The following is a 17335-nucleotide window of genomic DNA, read 5'->3' as shown; positions in this document are numbered from 1 at the left end:
GACCGAATATGGTGAATGAGGAAATGTATGTTCGAAAAACAAATAGTGAACTGGATATATTGATAAAATAAAGGAATATAGTAAGAGAAGTAAAATCTCAAAGGATAGCTTGGATAAACCATATTGAAAGGATGGAGGAAGCTGGAATGGTTAAAAGAATAACAAAATGGAAACCATTTGCATCTAGATTAAGAAGAAGACCAAAAAAGAAATTGGAAGCTGACGTAGAAGATGATTTGAGGAGAATGAAAGTTAGAAATTGGAGACAACAAGCAAAATATAGAAAGCAGTGGCACAATATTGTTGAGCTGGCCAAAATAGCACCATATAAAGAAGAAACATATAAATGTATAATACATGATCACTATAACATATCTATCATTGCAGACTTACCTGAAATATCAGATCTCCTTCAACAGAATTTTCATAATTAACCCAGATAGCATTCTTGGAAAGATCTTGCAAATGAAAACCATCAACTTGAGCAGTTTGGATATCACCAGTAACAAGTAATTCTGAAAGATAAAGAATATCACAGGAAAACTGGAGAGGCTGCAGTAAACAAGAAAGTCACGGTCAACTCATGCAATAATATGGCTTATGAACAGCACAAGGAAAGTAGTTATAGCTAGAAACATCACTGTTGGAGCTTCGTGAAGGATATTTATGTGCAGTCTTGGTTTGAGACCTGGTTTAAAAGTGGCATTTCTAACTATACATTTGTTTTTTCAAATTATTTAGCTCTTATCAATGTTAATCTGTAGGCTTTGGTTCATTATCAAGGGTTGCCAATTTTACATCCAGCTTTAATTAATAAAGTTATAACCCAAAGAAAGTATGCAACTTAAAAAATATTCAGTTTTCACAATAATAAAATTCCTTGTTTAACCCGGTGCTACTTGTGGTCAGATCTGTCATGCCGTTACTCACAGGTTACTCAACATATTTTTGTATTTGTAATAATTTTGTTTGCTAAATTTGACTCAGATGAGGAATTTTATGCAACATGTGCATTTTGTTTATGAATCATACACACTTTAATGATTTACTTTCTTTAAGAAGCAAATAAAATATATTGTTAACTCATTACTATGCAAGAACACAGTTCCTTGTGGGTGAGCACCATGCTCCCTTCTTCTCATGTCTCTAGACAACTGAAACAAAGATGGCTCAGAGAGTGTTAGTGATGACTCATGCTTTGGATTGATCATATTGATGGGGATACTCGGAAAGGAAGGTAGACGAGAATTACACTTTGCTCTCACACTTCAACGAAACTCTAATTACAAGCATTAAATGAAAGTGAGCGAGTCAAGGCAAAATATTTATCAGATAATAAAAAAACATATACATGAATCTCTTGATATTTATTAATACAGTTTCTGAATGAACTCTGAATTTTTTGAAGTTTTTAACAAAATATCCCAATGTTGATATTTTCAAAATGTAATTTGATGAAATTTACTGAAGTTTACACAGGCAATGGCAGGTTAATATTTCGTTGCGGTAACTATTTTTGCATCAAAATAACATTAAACAGTTCCTTACCATTAAATATACAATTCCCTTTAAATATTTGTTCATCCTTGCTTCTGTACAATGCCTGTGAAGACCAATCACTGAGGAGAATTCCATTCATAATATCTGTATCCAAGTCACCTTCAATCACTCCCTCGTTCACAATAAAGTCACCAGTTATAGTTTGATCTTGAGTCAGACTGAAATGCCTTAACTCTAGATCTGTAAGGTTGACTCCAACAATCATCCTGCCCATCAGGAGCTTTCCTTCAACTTCTAAATGATCAGCTTCCAAGCTGTTGAAGTTCACACTGCTCTTGAATACCTAATAAGTATAAACACACAATTGTTTATAATACAAGAACAGTGCAACATTTTCATTTGGAGAATGTACTATTACACTTAACAAAAATAGTATTGAATACAGAGGATTGATATTGCACAATAAAGTTCATGTAAACTAATTTCTCCAAATGAATTTAGATATGTAACAATAAATTTGAACATAATTACTATTGACCCCTTGTCTGCATTTTTACCATAATTTGCTATGGTCTTCTATTATGTTTTTCACTAATTAGTTTTAAAAAAACAAGTGTAATGTCTCCAAAGGAATGTGTTGTAAAAAATGGGTGATACAAGTTCAAAAATAAAAACAAATAATAATTCAAGCTTTCCTCGCAATGAATGATGATTAGGTTTTCTTGGGATATCAGCCACATGATTGTGAATAGGCTTCCGAGCTTTTAAAATAAAAACTATCTATTAGTAACATACTGTAGAATTTAGAGTAATTTCTACACCATATTTAACACTGTTTTCTCTCTATCACATATATGCAATATGTATTGTAACTTTAATTATGATTAAATATGTTATATATTTATGTAAGATGACATGTTCTATGCTACTGCAGATTAAAATGCCAACAACGTAGTCTACAGAACAAGAATAGATTACAATATGTAACAAAGTGAATAACTATATATCTCATAAGGTAGTAGACAATTAGAAATTAATATAATTGTACCAGGATTGAGCTTACAATTCTTGGCTGCATTATCATTACAAAGTACTGGTTTCAATTTAATCAGAAATACTGGCCAATACCATGGTAAAAATATTCTGAGAATCAAAATAGTAGTTTGAGAGTAAAAAAGTAGACAGGGGAAACAGGAGAGTAGCATTTCAAGTGTTTCATGCTAGTTGACTGACAACCATTCACGATCTATTCTTTTACACACATCCAAAAATTGAACTTTGGCAGGCTCTACAAAATTATGAACGTGGATTGTGATAAATACAAAATACTGCATGTTTACAGTTTGCAAATGTAATAACCATGATAATAAGTGCAATGTAATAGCAGAATCCTTTTCTTTTTTCAAGTGACAAAACTGCTAAAGATTCAACACATGCAAATGAGTGATGCTTCAGTTTACCCATAATCAGTTGCTACCTCAAGTGCCAAAGCCACCACACATTAACATACAACACTGTGCAACATATTGTTGCTATCTCATGTAGGGGCATAAGCTCTGCAAATGAGAAAAATGTTTTTTTTTTTTTTACCTGTGGGTTTTAGAAAATTTCAGTTATGATATGACAAAGTTTCACATCTCCATTTGCAACAATGCACGATTTAAATAAGAAATGGAGGAAGATCAGGTAAGTGACAATATATACTAAAGAGAAAAAGGAATTAGAGTAAACAAATTAAGTGGTTCTTATAAATAAATGTACATTAGTTGTGTTCATGGAAGCAAAAGTGACAGAATTTGAACACTTTTAAACAGAATGAAATAAAATAGTTTTGTATTTTACATGAAAAATCACAACTTTGTATCACTTTAAATCTTTGAAAATTTTTTGTTCTAACAAAAAATTATGAAGAAATTTAAGTGGGTAATATAGGCTGGACTAGGACTCAGGTATGACACACCATACATTTCCTGCGTGTATGAAATTATGAAATAAAGAGAAACTGCTTTGTTTATTCTGTATTTAACACAAATTTTCTAATTGAAGTCGCACTGATTATTATTAATTAAAAAGGGCATCTAAGCACGAAGTTCATGCATGTATAATTATACCTGTTCATTTGTAGATGTTGCTACTTCATTAGGGAGTATGTAGTTTACTTGTTTAAAATTAAGCTCAGTTGTTTCCAGTGCTTCAAATGACATTCCTGCTTCAATATTCTGTGGTGCAGAAAGGAGCACAACTTCTTCCAACAATTCATCAACATTTACTTTGCCCCAGCTGCCACTTATTTCCAAATCTTTGAAAGTTACATGTCCTGACAATGTTTTCTCACCTGAAATTGAAATTAGGAAATGTTAAGCAAGAGAATCCAGTGGAACTAACAGAAGTAAAGTTATATGATATTCATAACAATTTAATCAAAATAAGTTTATTGAAAAGAAATGGGTAAACATTACCCAAGCAAATTTGCAATATATTGTTTGATCATTTCTAACGAGTGGCTAAACCCTTCTCAGTACTTCCAGTGAGGTATTCGGACTACATAATAAAAATATTCAAACTTAATGAAATTAATTCAATAAATACTCACTATCAATTCAAATAAAAATATATAAATAACTTAAGTGAGTGAGTAGGAATGTTTCAGAACGACGTTTCGGAAGTCTGTACTACTTCCTTCATCAGGTAATAAAATAAAAAACTTTAGGTGCCAAACATGGTACCACGTTGTTAAATCGTAAGTTGAGGATTTATAATTCATGTAAAATAATCTAACACAGTTATTTTTAGTGGTTTAGTGGTGTTAGATTATTTTGCATCTATGAAAAGTGGTTATGATCATAGATATTTATAATTCAGACTTAAGAAGTAATTTTCCTTGTGGGTAATATTTACCCAGTGTGCATCTGGGTTAAAAGTGAAATACATATTAGAAAAAATAATTCCATTACTCTCCCCCCTCTGCCTACCAGGTAGTGTTCATCATGTTTCCCTTCTGTTATTATTCTACAACAGGTAACTATTAAATTACTATACAGGGTGAGTAAAAAGTCAGGTTCCATAGGGATTTATAGTATATCTTCAATGTGTGCACCTTGAACATCAATGCATTTGTGCACGCGGCATTTCCAGTTTTCCAGAACCTTTTGCAGAACGTCCGGCACAATCATGACTGCACATTGCACAATGCATTCCTTCAGATGCTGGATGTTCTGAATCTTAACTGAATTGACCTTAAAATGACCTCAAAGGAATAAAATCCATTTGTGTCAGGTCTGGAGACCATGGTGGCCACCCAAGAGGACCATAGCGACCGATCCATGCACCAGGAAACTGGACAAGGAAAACTTCCTATGTAACCTGACTTTTGACTCACCCTGTATTACATATATAAAAAAGGGAAAGTTAAAAATTGTACTTACGTATGTGAGTATATTGTTCCTCCTGTAGAACGACGTTTCAGAGATTGACTATCTCCTTCAGGTTCATAAAAAAACTAGATACTTGACATAGTACTGCGTCAAAAATGTAATATGAGGATTGTGGTTGAGGGTAGGTTTGGATACATTTAAAATATTATGTTTTTTCTATTAGAAGTTCATAAAAAGAATGTCGTTCCCTAAGAAAACTTGTACAATAGACCTATTCACAGGTAAAAAGTTAAAAAGAGTTAAAAATCTAAAAAACCTGCTTGAAAAACAAAGCAACTTGCAGGTTCGGCCCTTCCTACCTAACTGTGCATCATAATCCACATGAAGGTCAATTCTCCAGGAGTGTTTCCCCTCCCCTAAATGTTCTCTATTTCCCCTTATTACGTCACAAATCCAACGTAAATTCACGTTCCTCCTGTGCAGCTTGCATAACTTCCGGAGTGACGTGGAAACCGATATTGGGTTCAATCTTCCAGGCTTTGTCTCATTTTTTGAGGAAATTGATCCACCCTTCTTCCAAATTTCCTTCGTCCCTATTAAGATTATTCTTCCCCCCCCCCCCCCCTACAAATATTCGCTGTTTCATACACGTTTCTTCCTAACTTCCTCCTTTCTTTTCTAATTATCTCTTTTTTTGCGATTCTATGCCCACTTTCCAAAATGTGTTCTGAGAGACCCGTTTTGGGAACTTTTTCCCTTATATCCTTTTCATGCTCGCTCCATCTTTTACCCATATTTCGACCTGTCTGTCCTATGTACTCCTTCCTGCATTGACATTCTATTCGATAAATCCCCTTCTGTTTTTCCAGTCTTTCCCTAGTTGTCTTTCCTTTCTTATAATCGGTGAAGTATTTTTCTACATTCTTTGGTGCTTTCATCCCACAAACGATTCCGAAATCTCTCGTTACTTTTCCGATACGATTTGATGGTAAGGGATGCCAACGTATTTTACCTTCCTATTTTCGATTTCTTCCTTTTCTTTTTGATCCCCATCCTCTTTTTTGGTTTCCTTCCTAATAATCTTCTGTGCTCTCCCTGCGATCTTATCCATTTCTCTATTTGTATATCCGTTTTTTAATCATGTTTTTCTTATGCAATAATGGACAAGAAAAAGACAACGAAATTCGGTGGACATTCACATTACATGTTAAAAGAAGTTGACGTAAGGGAGGCAAAGCTTCCTCAGGTAAAGAATAGTTTACGTTAACACCAGATATTTGCCATTTCTATTTAACAGATGTAAATTTTCTTAGATAGCAGAAAGTACAACATATTTCAAGAGCTGTTCTGCTCAAAAGTCCGTTTAAGTTCATCTTATGCACAGCTAGGCTAATCGGTACTGGAACTGCAGTTTGAAGTGGGATGCAAACCTCAATGTCTCCACCAGGTATCGAATCTGATTTCTGGATTACATGGTGACAGTTTTACCACTATGCAAGGGCTGCTGCATGGAAATTGGATTTATGCCAGCAAATTAATAGCATATATGCATCCTGTCGAACAGGAGAAGTGGAGGGAGGAGTTTTGGATCAAACTTGCTTTTTTAGTAGGGATGTGATAGGTTAATCTGTACTCTCGCCAGTATCAGCCGATATAGTCATACTGGTGTATCGGTAAAATTACCGATTATTTTACCGATCTGATATATATGTAAATATTTTATAATTTAGTGCAAAATTATGTCATTTTGATATAATTTTTATTGACAATCTCCATACCCTACCTTTTAAATGTCTAAATATACAACATATTTTGCACTATAGTCACTTGGAAACACATTTATCAAGGATGTCAATGAACTACTAAGGTTCTTCAAGGACCATTTGTAATTTTATATCAGACCTGTGGAATATTTGTTATTGGTAAACTTTATATCAGTACTTTATTGATATCGGTCCAAAGTTCATAGCAGTCCATCCCTACTTTTTAGTGAATATTTGTGAACGTTTTGCAACTCAAATAATATTAATGTTTCTTGCATTAATACTATTAGCTGACCATGTAAGATGTACTTGTCTGGTACTTGTCTGTGTGTACCAGACTGGAAAGAGAAAGGTTCTCTTTTTCTGTGGGACAAAAGCACGCTTACTCTCAACAGTAGCGTACGCAGGATTTCATCAAGGGGGGTGTTATCTCGAAAACTTTCTACAAATTCACATTTCCATTGTTTTATTATACTTTAATTAATTAATAATAATAATAAATTAATTAATAATTCTTATAATTAATTAATTAGTTTAATTACTACTAATGCAGCTGCTATTTATGAAAGAAATAGAACAAAATTACAATTCTTTTGTTTCAAAATAATTGTCTAGTCAACGGTTATTTGTATATGATAAGTGAGACATTTTAAGTGTGAAGAAAATCCATAAAAACAAGCAAATATATTAAATTTATTGAAATAATCGAAATATGAAACTCATTCAAGGAGCCGCGCTGGTCTAGTCTGACAACTTCGTGGGATATCCGGGTTCGATTCCCGGAATTGGTTGGAATTTATCCAGCCTTGTCTCCGCACCCAGCCTATGGGTATCTGAGAGCAACCTTGGGGGATGAAGGCTGCCGGAGCATGGTGCTGATCACATCACCTGCAAAATAGTTCGAGATCAAGAATCTTTGGGGCCCACCACACCACTATGTGTGACTTCATGGCACGGTGCTATATACACGGGGGAATTTACATTACCTTTACCTATGGAACTCACCCAGGGTGATGATGAAGCACGAGAATACATGTTGCTAAATTCCACTGAGTCTATGTTTTCGTTGTAAAGTAAGTTTATAGACATTCCAACACATTTATCCCTTCTAGGTGATTCACAAAAGACTTCTTCGACATTATTTAATGATGTGGATGTAGACTCAGCATCACTTGAGAGTTCACAAGGGGATGTGAAATCAGTACCGGGAAGAACGTTTGCAATAAGGACGAAGCAAGGAATTTTCACAATTCTTGCAAGAGTCACTGCGCGACTTTTTGCAAAAGAAAATTGCAAAATTGAACTTTGCGGCCGCTTAGATTGTGTTTGGAATGTTGTGTTTTTCTTCATGCTGCATGGGAATAATAATCCAAATTATTATTATTATTATTATTATTATTACTGTCGCAGATCTTTGACTGATAAATTAGCCATTTTTAATTTTTTCTACAGCATTTTCCATAATATTTCAAGAGGTCAAGGGGGGGGTTTAAACCCGGTAACCCCCCCCCCTTGCGTACGCCACTGACTCTCAAGCTTTGTAAAGCCATACAATGCAGCAGGTTTATTTCAAAGGTGGTTTTCATCTGCACATCAAATTAATATAAACTATGATTACTATGTTTCTTAATTGTCAATACGGAAGAAAGAAATCTGTAATCACAACGAAGTTAAATATAAATATATTTAATATTTCCTACCAAGTATAGTTTGTTCTGTATCATGTGTAATAAAGTCTGATGAATCGTAGCCATTAATAAATCCATTCATAACAATTTTTTCATGAACCAAAACATCTCCAGGAAATTCCTTCTGACCAGTTAATACAACATGGTTGTTGTCCTGGAAAAATAAAAGATGTTATTATTTTCTACCATAGATAAATTGACAATTATAAATTAATACTAATGATAATGCATGGTTTATAAGGTGATAATTTTGCTCTTGAGATAATTGTGGTCGATGAATTCAGGAACAAGTTTAATATATGCAACCTACAATGTTAAAGCAATGTCCGCCACATTTTGTACTGAAACACTTCCGACGATGACTTAACTTTTAAAAAGTAAACAATGTACTGATTAAGATACGTAAAAGAGAAGCATTTCAATATTACATGTATTTTATTGTTTATCTTAATACATTATCAGTAAGTGTACACACACACACACACACACAAATACAAACAAACCTTATATACAATGTTTCCTGTGAAGTCTGTCAATGGGTAACCAGTAATTGAATTTTGTATGTAAACATTACCAAGAACTTTCAAATTGTGGAACACAGCATTGGAAGTAACTAACTTTGAGTTGTTTAGATCTTGGTATTTGAATAGAAGCTCCATAAATCTTTCGTCAATGTTTCCATCCACCTGAAACAAACATGCATGCATTTTAAAATACAAGCTGATAACTTATCAATTCATATAGAAAATCAAAAATTGCTTACCAATATATATAAGTGGAAGAGACAAACAACAGACACTGGACATTTTGGAAATTTTCATGGCAGCAGGCTGCATTGTCAGTGGAATAAAGACCATGTACACCTCGCCCGCTCAATATATATTAATAATAATAATAATAATAATAATAATAATAATAATAATAATAATATGTGACATTGGACCTGCAAGGTTGCCAGGTCAAGAATGACTATTAAGTTGACGCAAAACGTCATTGTCCTTTAGGTGTCTCCGATGGCACGGTGGTAATGTCATCGCCTTGCAGCCAGGTTTGATACCCGATGAACACACATTGAATAGTGGGTTTAGTTCCAATAAACCTTCTACAAGTTTATAATACAGGGATCGGCATTAAGTCAGTTTACCAAAACTGCAAACTATGTAACTGTTTGTATTTACATAGAAATATAAATTACTCGTTACAACAACTGTTCAACATGGCCACCATCATTTTTGATGCACTTATTACACCTATTTGACACTGATTTACAGATGTTATTACACAACTGAATATTTCTGAAAAATTAAGTTTTACGAGTTCTTTCAATTGTTCCAAATCTCACAGCTTCCTGGCAAAACCTTTCATAATTTCCACATGGAGAAATCACATGGAATTAAATCTGGAGATCTTGATATTCTTATTGCCTTGGATTGTTTATTTTCTCCCGTCCACATCTAGAACGTCAATTTGATTTATTTCTTGTTAGCTTCGCTTTTCTTCCACTTTTAGTTAATCGCGATGAAGAAGATGAATTATGATATGGGAAAATTGATGAAGGGAGACCCACAATGAACACCCATGCTCAGGTCAGAATTTGAACCCGGGTTCTTTTGGTGAACGTCTACTTTGCTGTTGCGTTAATCTAGGTAAAAAGGTAACTGACCCATCATCCATTCCCCTCTGCTTTCAAATGAACATCAGCTTTCCAAAGTGAAGGGATTGAGGCAGTTTTTTGGGGGGGGGGATTAGTTATGGGATACTGATTATCTCGAACATATTTTCCTGATATTTTCTCGCCATTCTCTTTTAAAATAGGACATTGCATTGCATTAATAATTAAATTCCTGTAACAGTTTCTTTTCACTTGGCAAGTCAGAAAATTCCCTGCATCCGGTGAAAGACTTTCGTGGTAAGCAACACTGCAATGTGCTGTTTTCCCGAACCTTTACTTCGGCTGGCTGTACTGCCACACTTGATCGGCTCCAAAGCTGATCTTTATCTCAAACGAGTGTGCCAGATCTTGTGTACAGTACCTCTTCTCTCCGAAGTGCTCATTTAAAAGTCAACACACTCGCATGAACACCACTGATGTTTCTAGAGACAACGCCTGTCACCTAACTTAGCAAGAAACAGGTCATTGGTTGTAGAGGGGCATCATAGAATGGAAGTTTATCGTGAAGGTCCCTCACGTCGTAGGGTGCAGTTTTAAACTGACTTATGCAGACCCTGTATGATTTTTAACATCAAATGAACAGTGACTAAATGTGCATTAATATAGGTATTTGAAGTAGGGAGAGAGAAGAGAGAGAGAGAGGGGAGAGAGAAGAGAGAGGGGAGAGAGAGGGGAGAGAGAGAGAAGAGAGAGAGGGGAGAGAGAGAAGAGAGAGAGAAGAGAGAGAGAAGAGAGAGAGGGGAGAGAGAGGGGAGAGAGAGGGGAGAGAGAGGGGAGAGAGAAGAGAGAGAGAGAAGAGAGAGAGAAGAGAGAGAGAAGAGAGAGAAGAGAGAGAGGGGAGAGAGAGGGGGAAGAGAGAGGGGAGAGAGAGGGGAGAGAGAGAGGGGAGAGAGAGGGGAGAGAGAGAGGGGAGAGAGAGAGGGGAGAGAGAGAGGGGAGAGAGAGGGGAGAGAGAGGGGAGAGGGGGAGAAAGAGAGGGGAGAGGGGGAGAAAGAGAGGGAGAGAGAGATATTTCCTAAATTACCTGAATATCTCCACTGAAATTAACATCAGAAAATGAAAATTTTCCTTCCAAGTTCTGATCTGATCCTAACGTCACAACATCATAGAGATCCAAGGAATCAACATGCCCTTCTGAAGATGCATATTTTACAGAAACATCTCCATCAAACATTTTTTTACCTGGGGAAAGAGCAAACTTTTTACTGGAGTAATTTGATAAAATATAAAATAAAGGAAATAAACAACACTCACCAGCTTAAAGACATAAGTTGATATTTCATGACCTGGCCTCCTCCTCAGTCAAGGATCTTGCATTCTACTGTAAGCAAGTATCCAGGCTAAGGAATATCAATTATTTACATTGTCTTGTGTGACTATTACCCATTGCATTCATTTTCAATATTTATTAAAAATAGGGATGGGCAAATACAGAATTTTGGTCAATAAAGTACCAATATAAAGTTTACCGATATGAATAACCGATATTCTACCAATCCGATATAAAATTGCAAATAGTCCTTTAAGGCCTGAATGGTTCATTGACCTCCTTGAAATGTTTTGAGGTGACTGCAGTGCAAAAGAATTTGCATATTTAGACATTCGCTGTTTTTAGAAAGTAGGCAAGGAGATTATCCATAAAATTTACAACAAAATGGCAGAATGCACTAAATTATAAGATATTTATTGATATATCGGATTGGGAAAAAAAATTTTTTTTTACCAATTCAGTGATATGTCTATTTCGGCTGAAACCAATTATGTCCCATTCCTATTTTATTAACATATCACAAATTATTGAGCGAGACCCAGGGAGGTCCAAATGCCAGGCAGGAGACCCAGGTTCGATTCCTGAGGTGCGTGATCTAAGGTGCAGGAATTTTTCCACGCATCAAGTACCTCTGGGGCTCTCATGGCCTGCAATCATTATGTGCCTAGGGTCATGGGCATATCCAGACACTTGCCCCCTGCAAAACAGGGGTGAAATTTTCAGTCCATTCATCTTGTTTGCTTACATATAAAGTAAAATCAACATTATTCCCTCCCTAGGAAAGCATTGTTTGCCACTGCCCCCTTGGAAATGCTGATTTGTTTGCTCCTGTGGAAAAAGGCCTGGGTATTATAACTGAGAGCATTTACCAGTCACATTGACTGTGGTGTAAAAAGTAATTGGCGAGATATGGGATTTAACAGAATTGGTTGACTACACTCTTCTGTCTCGTTAAATTAGAAGATTATGAGACGTCAGGTAAGTCATTGAAAAGGTTAAGCTTACAATAGTCTTTTCTTGTATTTTATTCTTCTTGTTTGTGAGGTTAGGTGTTAATGTCTAATAATGTCAGGTCCAAATGGGGATTTCTGCATGGCTGACCTTTTGGCTGCCATCAAATCAGAGCTCAAAGCTAGAGTTACCAGACGTCCTCTTTTACCTGGACGTGTCCTCTTTTTTCGGTCCTCAAAAATGGACCGGTAAGGTTTTTAGGAAAATGAGGAAATGTTCTCTTTTCGGACTATAGACAACTGTTTCAACTTCAAGATTCGTAATAACATTCTATATTTGTAAATAATTGTTAATATTGTTTCAGAGTTCAATTTCAAAGTAAGGAAATAGAACACTCCGTTGCAAATGCAGAGACAAACTTTTCTTCTAACAAAGAATGAATATAGTTTATCTCTCTTGATCTTCTTTATGTCCAAATAAAGTTCTATATAAGTTTCACAACCTAATAAAACTACCTTCATAGTAAATAAATATTAGAATATTCAAACACTTGCCAATAATGAGGCCTATTTTTAGTTATACTAAATTTATTTATTATTATTGAACTCAACAGGTTTACACCAATTTACAGAGGAGCTCAAATCAAGAGTTCAGGGCTATTCAGCAAAATTCTGATGCTCAATTAAACAAACTTGGAATTGATCTTGCACAATATAAGAAGGATTGTATGGTAAGAACAGAAAAAGTAGAAGCTTAAATGAAGTCATTAACCATAAAAGCATGAAAATGCCTGAGCTGCCAGCAAAGGTGCCATTAGGGGTGAGTGACATGTGCCACTAATCCTCTTGAGGATTCTAAAAGGATAAAAGCAGAAATTGTCAGCTGGGAGAAGTTTGGTTGAACTGTATGGATGTTCCTATGGTTTAATGTGGTGAATGAGGCAGCTTGGGGATGCTTTGTTATTGATTGATTGATTGATTTATTCACATCCATTCAACTTTACAAAAGTTTGGAATTGTCTCATTGTACATGTACATTTAGAATACATCTATAAAATTATAGGCAAAATATAATATAAAATACAATAGATTCATCTGCTACGACATTATGTACACACACATATATATACAGTGTGTCCGTAAAGTCATGGTGCACTTTTGACCGGTCACAGGAAAGCAACAAAACAAGATAAAAATGTGAAATCTTCACCAAATAAAAGGAAAACTCTCCAAGTTTCCGTACTATGATGCGCAAGCGTGTGCGCACAAAGGTGATGACGCAACACCAGGAACTGCGCAGCAGCGGATATGCTTCATAAGATCGACAATGATGAACGATTTCTGCAGAAGAATGTGTTTAGCGATGAGGCGACATTCCATGTCTGTGGACATGTTCATCGCCATAACGTCCGAATATGGGCTGTTGAAAATCCTCGTGCCTACGTTGAGTACGAACGTAACAACCCTAAAGTGAACGTGCCTACGTTGAGTACGAATGTAACAACCCTAAAGTGAACGTGTGGCGTGGCCTTATGCATGATAAAGTGATAGGCCCATTATTCTTTGCGGAGCAGACTGTGACGGCGAACAACTACCTTGACATGTTGGAAATGTATGCAGTGCCACAATTTCCAGAAGGTGTCATTATTCAACATGACTGCGCGCCTCCACACTACGCCAACATTGTTCGTGAGTTTCTGGATACAACATTCCCCCAGCTGTGGATAGGCAGGGGTTGTGTCCAGCCATGGCCACCACGATCCCCAGATCTGACGCCCTTAGACTTTTACTTGTGGGGTTATGTGAAGCAACATGTGTACAGTGAACATATCAACGACATTAATCATTTAAAACAGAGAATCACAGACGTTATTCACTCTGTTACACCAGACGTCCTTAACCGTGTGTGGGAAGAACTTGAGTATCGTTTAGATGTGTGTCGGGCAACAAATGGAGGTCACATCGAACTGCACTGAATAGGTAAGAAACTTGGAGAGTTTTCCTTTTATTTGGTGAAGATTTCACATTTCTACCTTGTTTTGTTGCTTTCCTGTGACCGGTCAAAAGTGCACCATGACTTTACGGACACACTATATATACACACACAAACATATATTGAGCATTAAATAGTCACCTATACTTACATCTAGATAAATGGAATCGAACAGCAAAGGAAAAATAAAAAAAACTAATGATAGGGCAGTTCTACTTTGTTATATTATTGTTGTTATTCCAGTCACTTATGGTGTCAACGTACTCTTGCACTGTGTAAAAACAATGTACCTTTAGGAATCTTTTTAGATGTAACTTGTATACTGGCAATGACCATGTTTTTGAATGCATTTGGTAGCATGTTAAATAAGCGTATAGCATTATATGTTACCCCTCTTTGGTAGAATGTGATATTGTGTAATTCCATATGTAAGTCTATCTTTCCCCTGGTGTTGTAGGTGTGGTAGTCCTTATTTGCTGTGTGTGTATTTTGACAAATTTTCATGCCTGTTAGGATTTCATATAGGTATATGCATGGAACTGGCAATATCTGTAATTCTTGAAATAATGGTTTGCATGGTGCATCTGTTGGAGCATTTGCCAGAATTCTAACAGCTCTTCTTTGTAGTCTGAATAATGTAATGCTTTTGTTCATGTTCCCCCAGAAAATGATGCTGTACCGTAACACAGAGTGAATGATGCCATAGTATAGTGTTTTTGCTGCTTCTAGATTTACTACATTTCTTACTGTTCTTATTGCATAACAAAACCCACTAACCTTGTTTGTTGTAGCTTCAATATGTAGATCCCACTTTAAATTTTCAGATAGTTGTACACCAAGAAATTTTATGTTAGATGCATATTCTATACCCTGATCTTGAAAGTTAATTTCTGGAGTTTTACTGCTGCAGCTGTTGATTTGAAATCTAATTGAATTTGTTTTTTAGTGTTAGCTGGGGATACCACCCCCCTGCATCCTCCCTCACTTCAAGCACTGATCCCGTTATAATCTCTGCCAGCAATATATGGAAATGGGATCATGCTAACGTTATGTTATATTAGAGAAAAAATTAATGTCAGTGCCAACATTGAATCTGTAGTACACAACTGTACACAAACATGATAAAACAAATGCTCGTAGTACCAAAACAAGGCCTGAACTAACAAGAGTTAATAAATGTTGTTTGCCTTGATGTTCATTGCACAGCATCAAATTTTGTCTGATTATTGGTTATCAGTGAAACCCTGTGTTTGCGTACACAGACCCACAATATCAGAGCATCACAGGTATAGTTTGTATCAAGTGCTGATCACTTCTACTAAGGTTGATATCGGTAATGTGTGGATCCTACCTCCTCACTCGTATGTGCCTCCACAGCAAATTATCGAGCACATCTTAAGTTTTAAATTATTTACAACTTTACAATTAGATTTCATGCTTTTTCTGCATTAATATTTATAATTCAAACATATTCAAATTATATACATTCTTTGAAGCCTTAAACTAATAAATATTATCAAAATTCACTTAGATTTTCAGATAATGAATAAAACAAAGAACTGAATTAAACTAAGATTACAACAATTACAAATGAGAGTATATGGTTTCTGATTTACAAAAATAAAAAAATCTACCTCTTAATTAGTTTGTGTGATGGAGAGAAATTGGAAAATTACAGAAACTGATTTTTTAAAGACTGATATCCCTGTGCAGAAGATCTTTTGAAAAAAATATCAAAATTAAACATTACCTGTTATTGTTTTTGAAACTGATGATGTCACATATTCCTCAGGAAATTTTAATCCATTCAGAAATTCTATATTGGTATCTTGTTGACTATTGAATTCCTATAAATTTAATGAACAATTTTAAAATTATTACTCAATGGAAGCATACTTGAATAAATCAACATTATAAGTTTCAGAGTAAAGAGAATACGAGGCAAAATGTTAAGCATTCAAACAAATTTTGACTTGAAGATTGAGGAAACAAGCCTCCAACCTGTCTCTTCCACTGGATATAATGTTTATTTGAACAATAGAACAGCGGAAGGGATGAAAATGATCCCTACCTTCACCGATTATTTAATAACTACCCCATTTTTATATTTTTTTTCCTCGAAATTTTGTGACTTTTCAAAATTATTTGTCCTTTTTCAGATGGTATATTGAAATCTAGAAAATATAATTTCTTCCTGTGAAATTTCTTGTACTCCTACTACAGCGGGAGGGGTCAATTTGACCCCTGTAAAGTTTCATTTATGTGTGCTGCAATATCAGCGTTAGGTTGCAGTTCCTGTGTCGTCCTGTCTTTAGCATGTTCCCACTTGTCACAGTTTACATGTCATCATGTAGGTAGAGTTCTTGGACCAGGAAGGACATCTCTGAACATGTTGCAACAAATAGCAGTTTCTCGTGGTGAAATGTTGCATATTCTGGAGTGTTTAGTTGATGATTATTATATTTTTTATTTGTAATCAAAATGTATCATAAACCACCTAAATACTTTGATTGTAATACATAAATCACAGAAAATTATATAAATTAGGGATGGGACCGATTAATCGGTACTCTATCGGTATCGGCTGATATGCGCATATCGGTGTATCTGTTTATCGGTAAAATTACTGATTATTTTACCGATCCGATAAATCGTTAAATATCTGATAATTTAGTGCAAAATTCTGCAATTTTGTTGCAATTTTTATGGTTAATCTCCATGCCCTACTTTCTAAAAAAGTAAATTTATAAATATGCAATTTCTTTTTCACTGCAGTCACCTTGAAACACACATTTATTAAGGAAGTCAATGAACCTTCAGGTTCTTCAAGGACCATTTCTAATTTAAATCTGATCAGTAGAATATCGGTTATCGGTAAATTTTATATCTGTACTTTATCGGTATCGGCCAAAATTTCATATCGGCCCATCCCTAATATAAATTAAAAATATGTTCCCATTAGAATTAGAATTTTTAAATGCATTTGTTATGACGAGTCAAAATGACCCCTTTGCACTGTTCTACGGGTATCAGATCCTTGGCCATTCTAGTGTTGTGGTACTGTATTTCTGCAACATACTCCTCTCAATGCTACATTCTGCAGTGAACATTTCTGTGTGAACTAC

At 35.3% G+C, this 17335-nt stretch overlaps 1 protein-coding gene across 1 annotated transcript in view; it reads right to left on the bottom strand.

Moving 5' to 3' along the window:
* Positions 1-17335, bottom strand: part of fs(1)N (female sterile (1) Nasrat) — a 127584-nt gene that overhangs the window by 53372 nt on the left and 56877 nt on the right. The window contains exons 13-19 of the mRNA XM_083114198.1: positions 15961-16057; positions 11022-11179; positions 8829-9011; positions 8338-8479; positions 3612-3835; positions 1549-1843; positions 394-515 (exon numbers count right to left, since the gene is read on the bottom strand). Coding sequence (XP_082970324.1) covers positions 394-515; positions 1549-1843; positions 3612-3835; positions 8338-8479; positions 8829-9011; positions 11022-11179; positions 15961-16057 — 1221 coding nt within the window. The remainder of the gene's footprint in view (positions 1-393; positions 516-1548; positions 1844-3611; positions 3836-8337; positions 8480-8828; positions 9012-11021; positions 11180-15960; positions 16058-17335) is intronic.

The sequence above is a fragment of the Lepisma saccharinum genome, chromosome 28 (genome assembly GCF_977018435.1).
Source record: "Lepisma saccharinum chromosome 28, izLepSacc3.1, whole genome shotgun sequence".
NCBI classification, from domain to species: Eukaryota; Metazoa; Arthropoda; class Insecta; order Zygentoma; family Lepismatidae; genus Lepisma; species Lepisma saccharinum.
The sequence above is the reverse complement of the archived record's forward strand: the minus strand, read 5'-3'. Positions and strand labels throughout refer to the sequence as shown.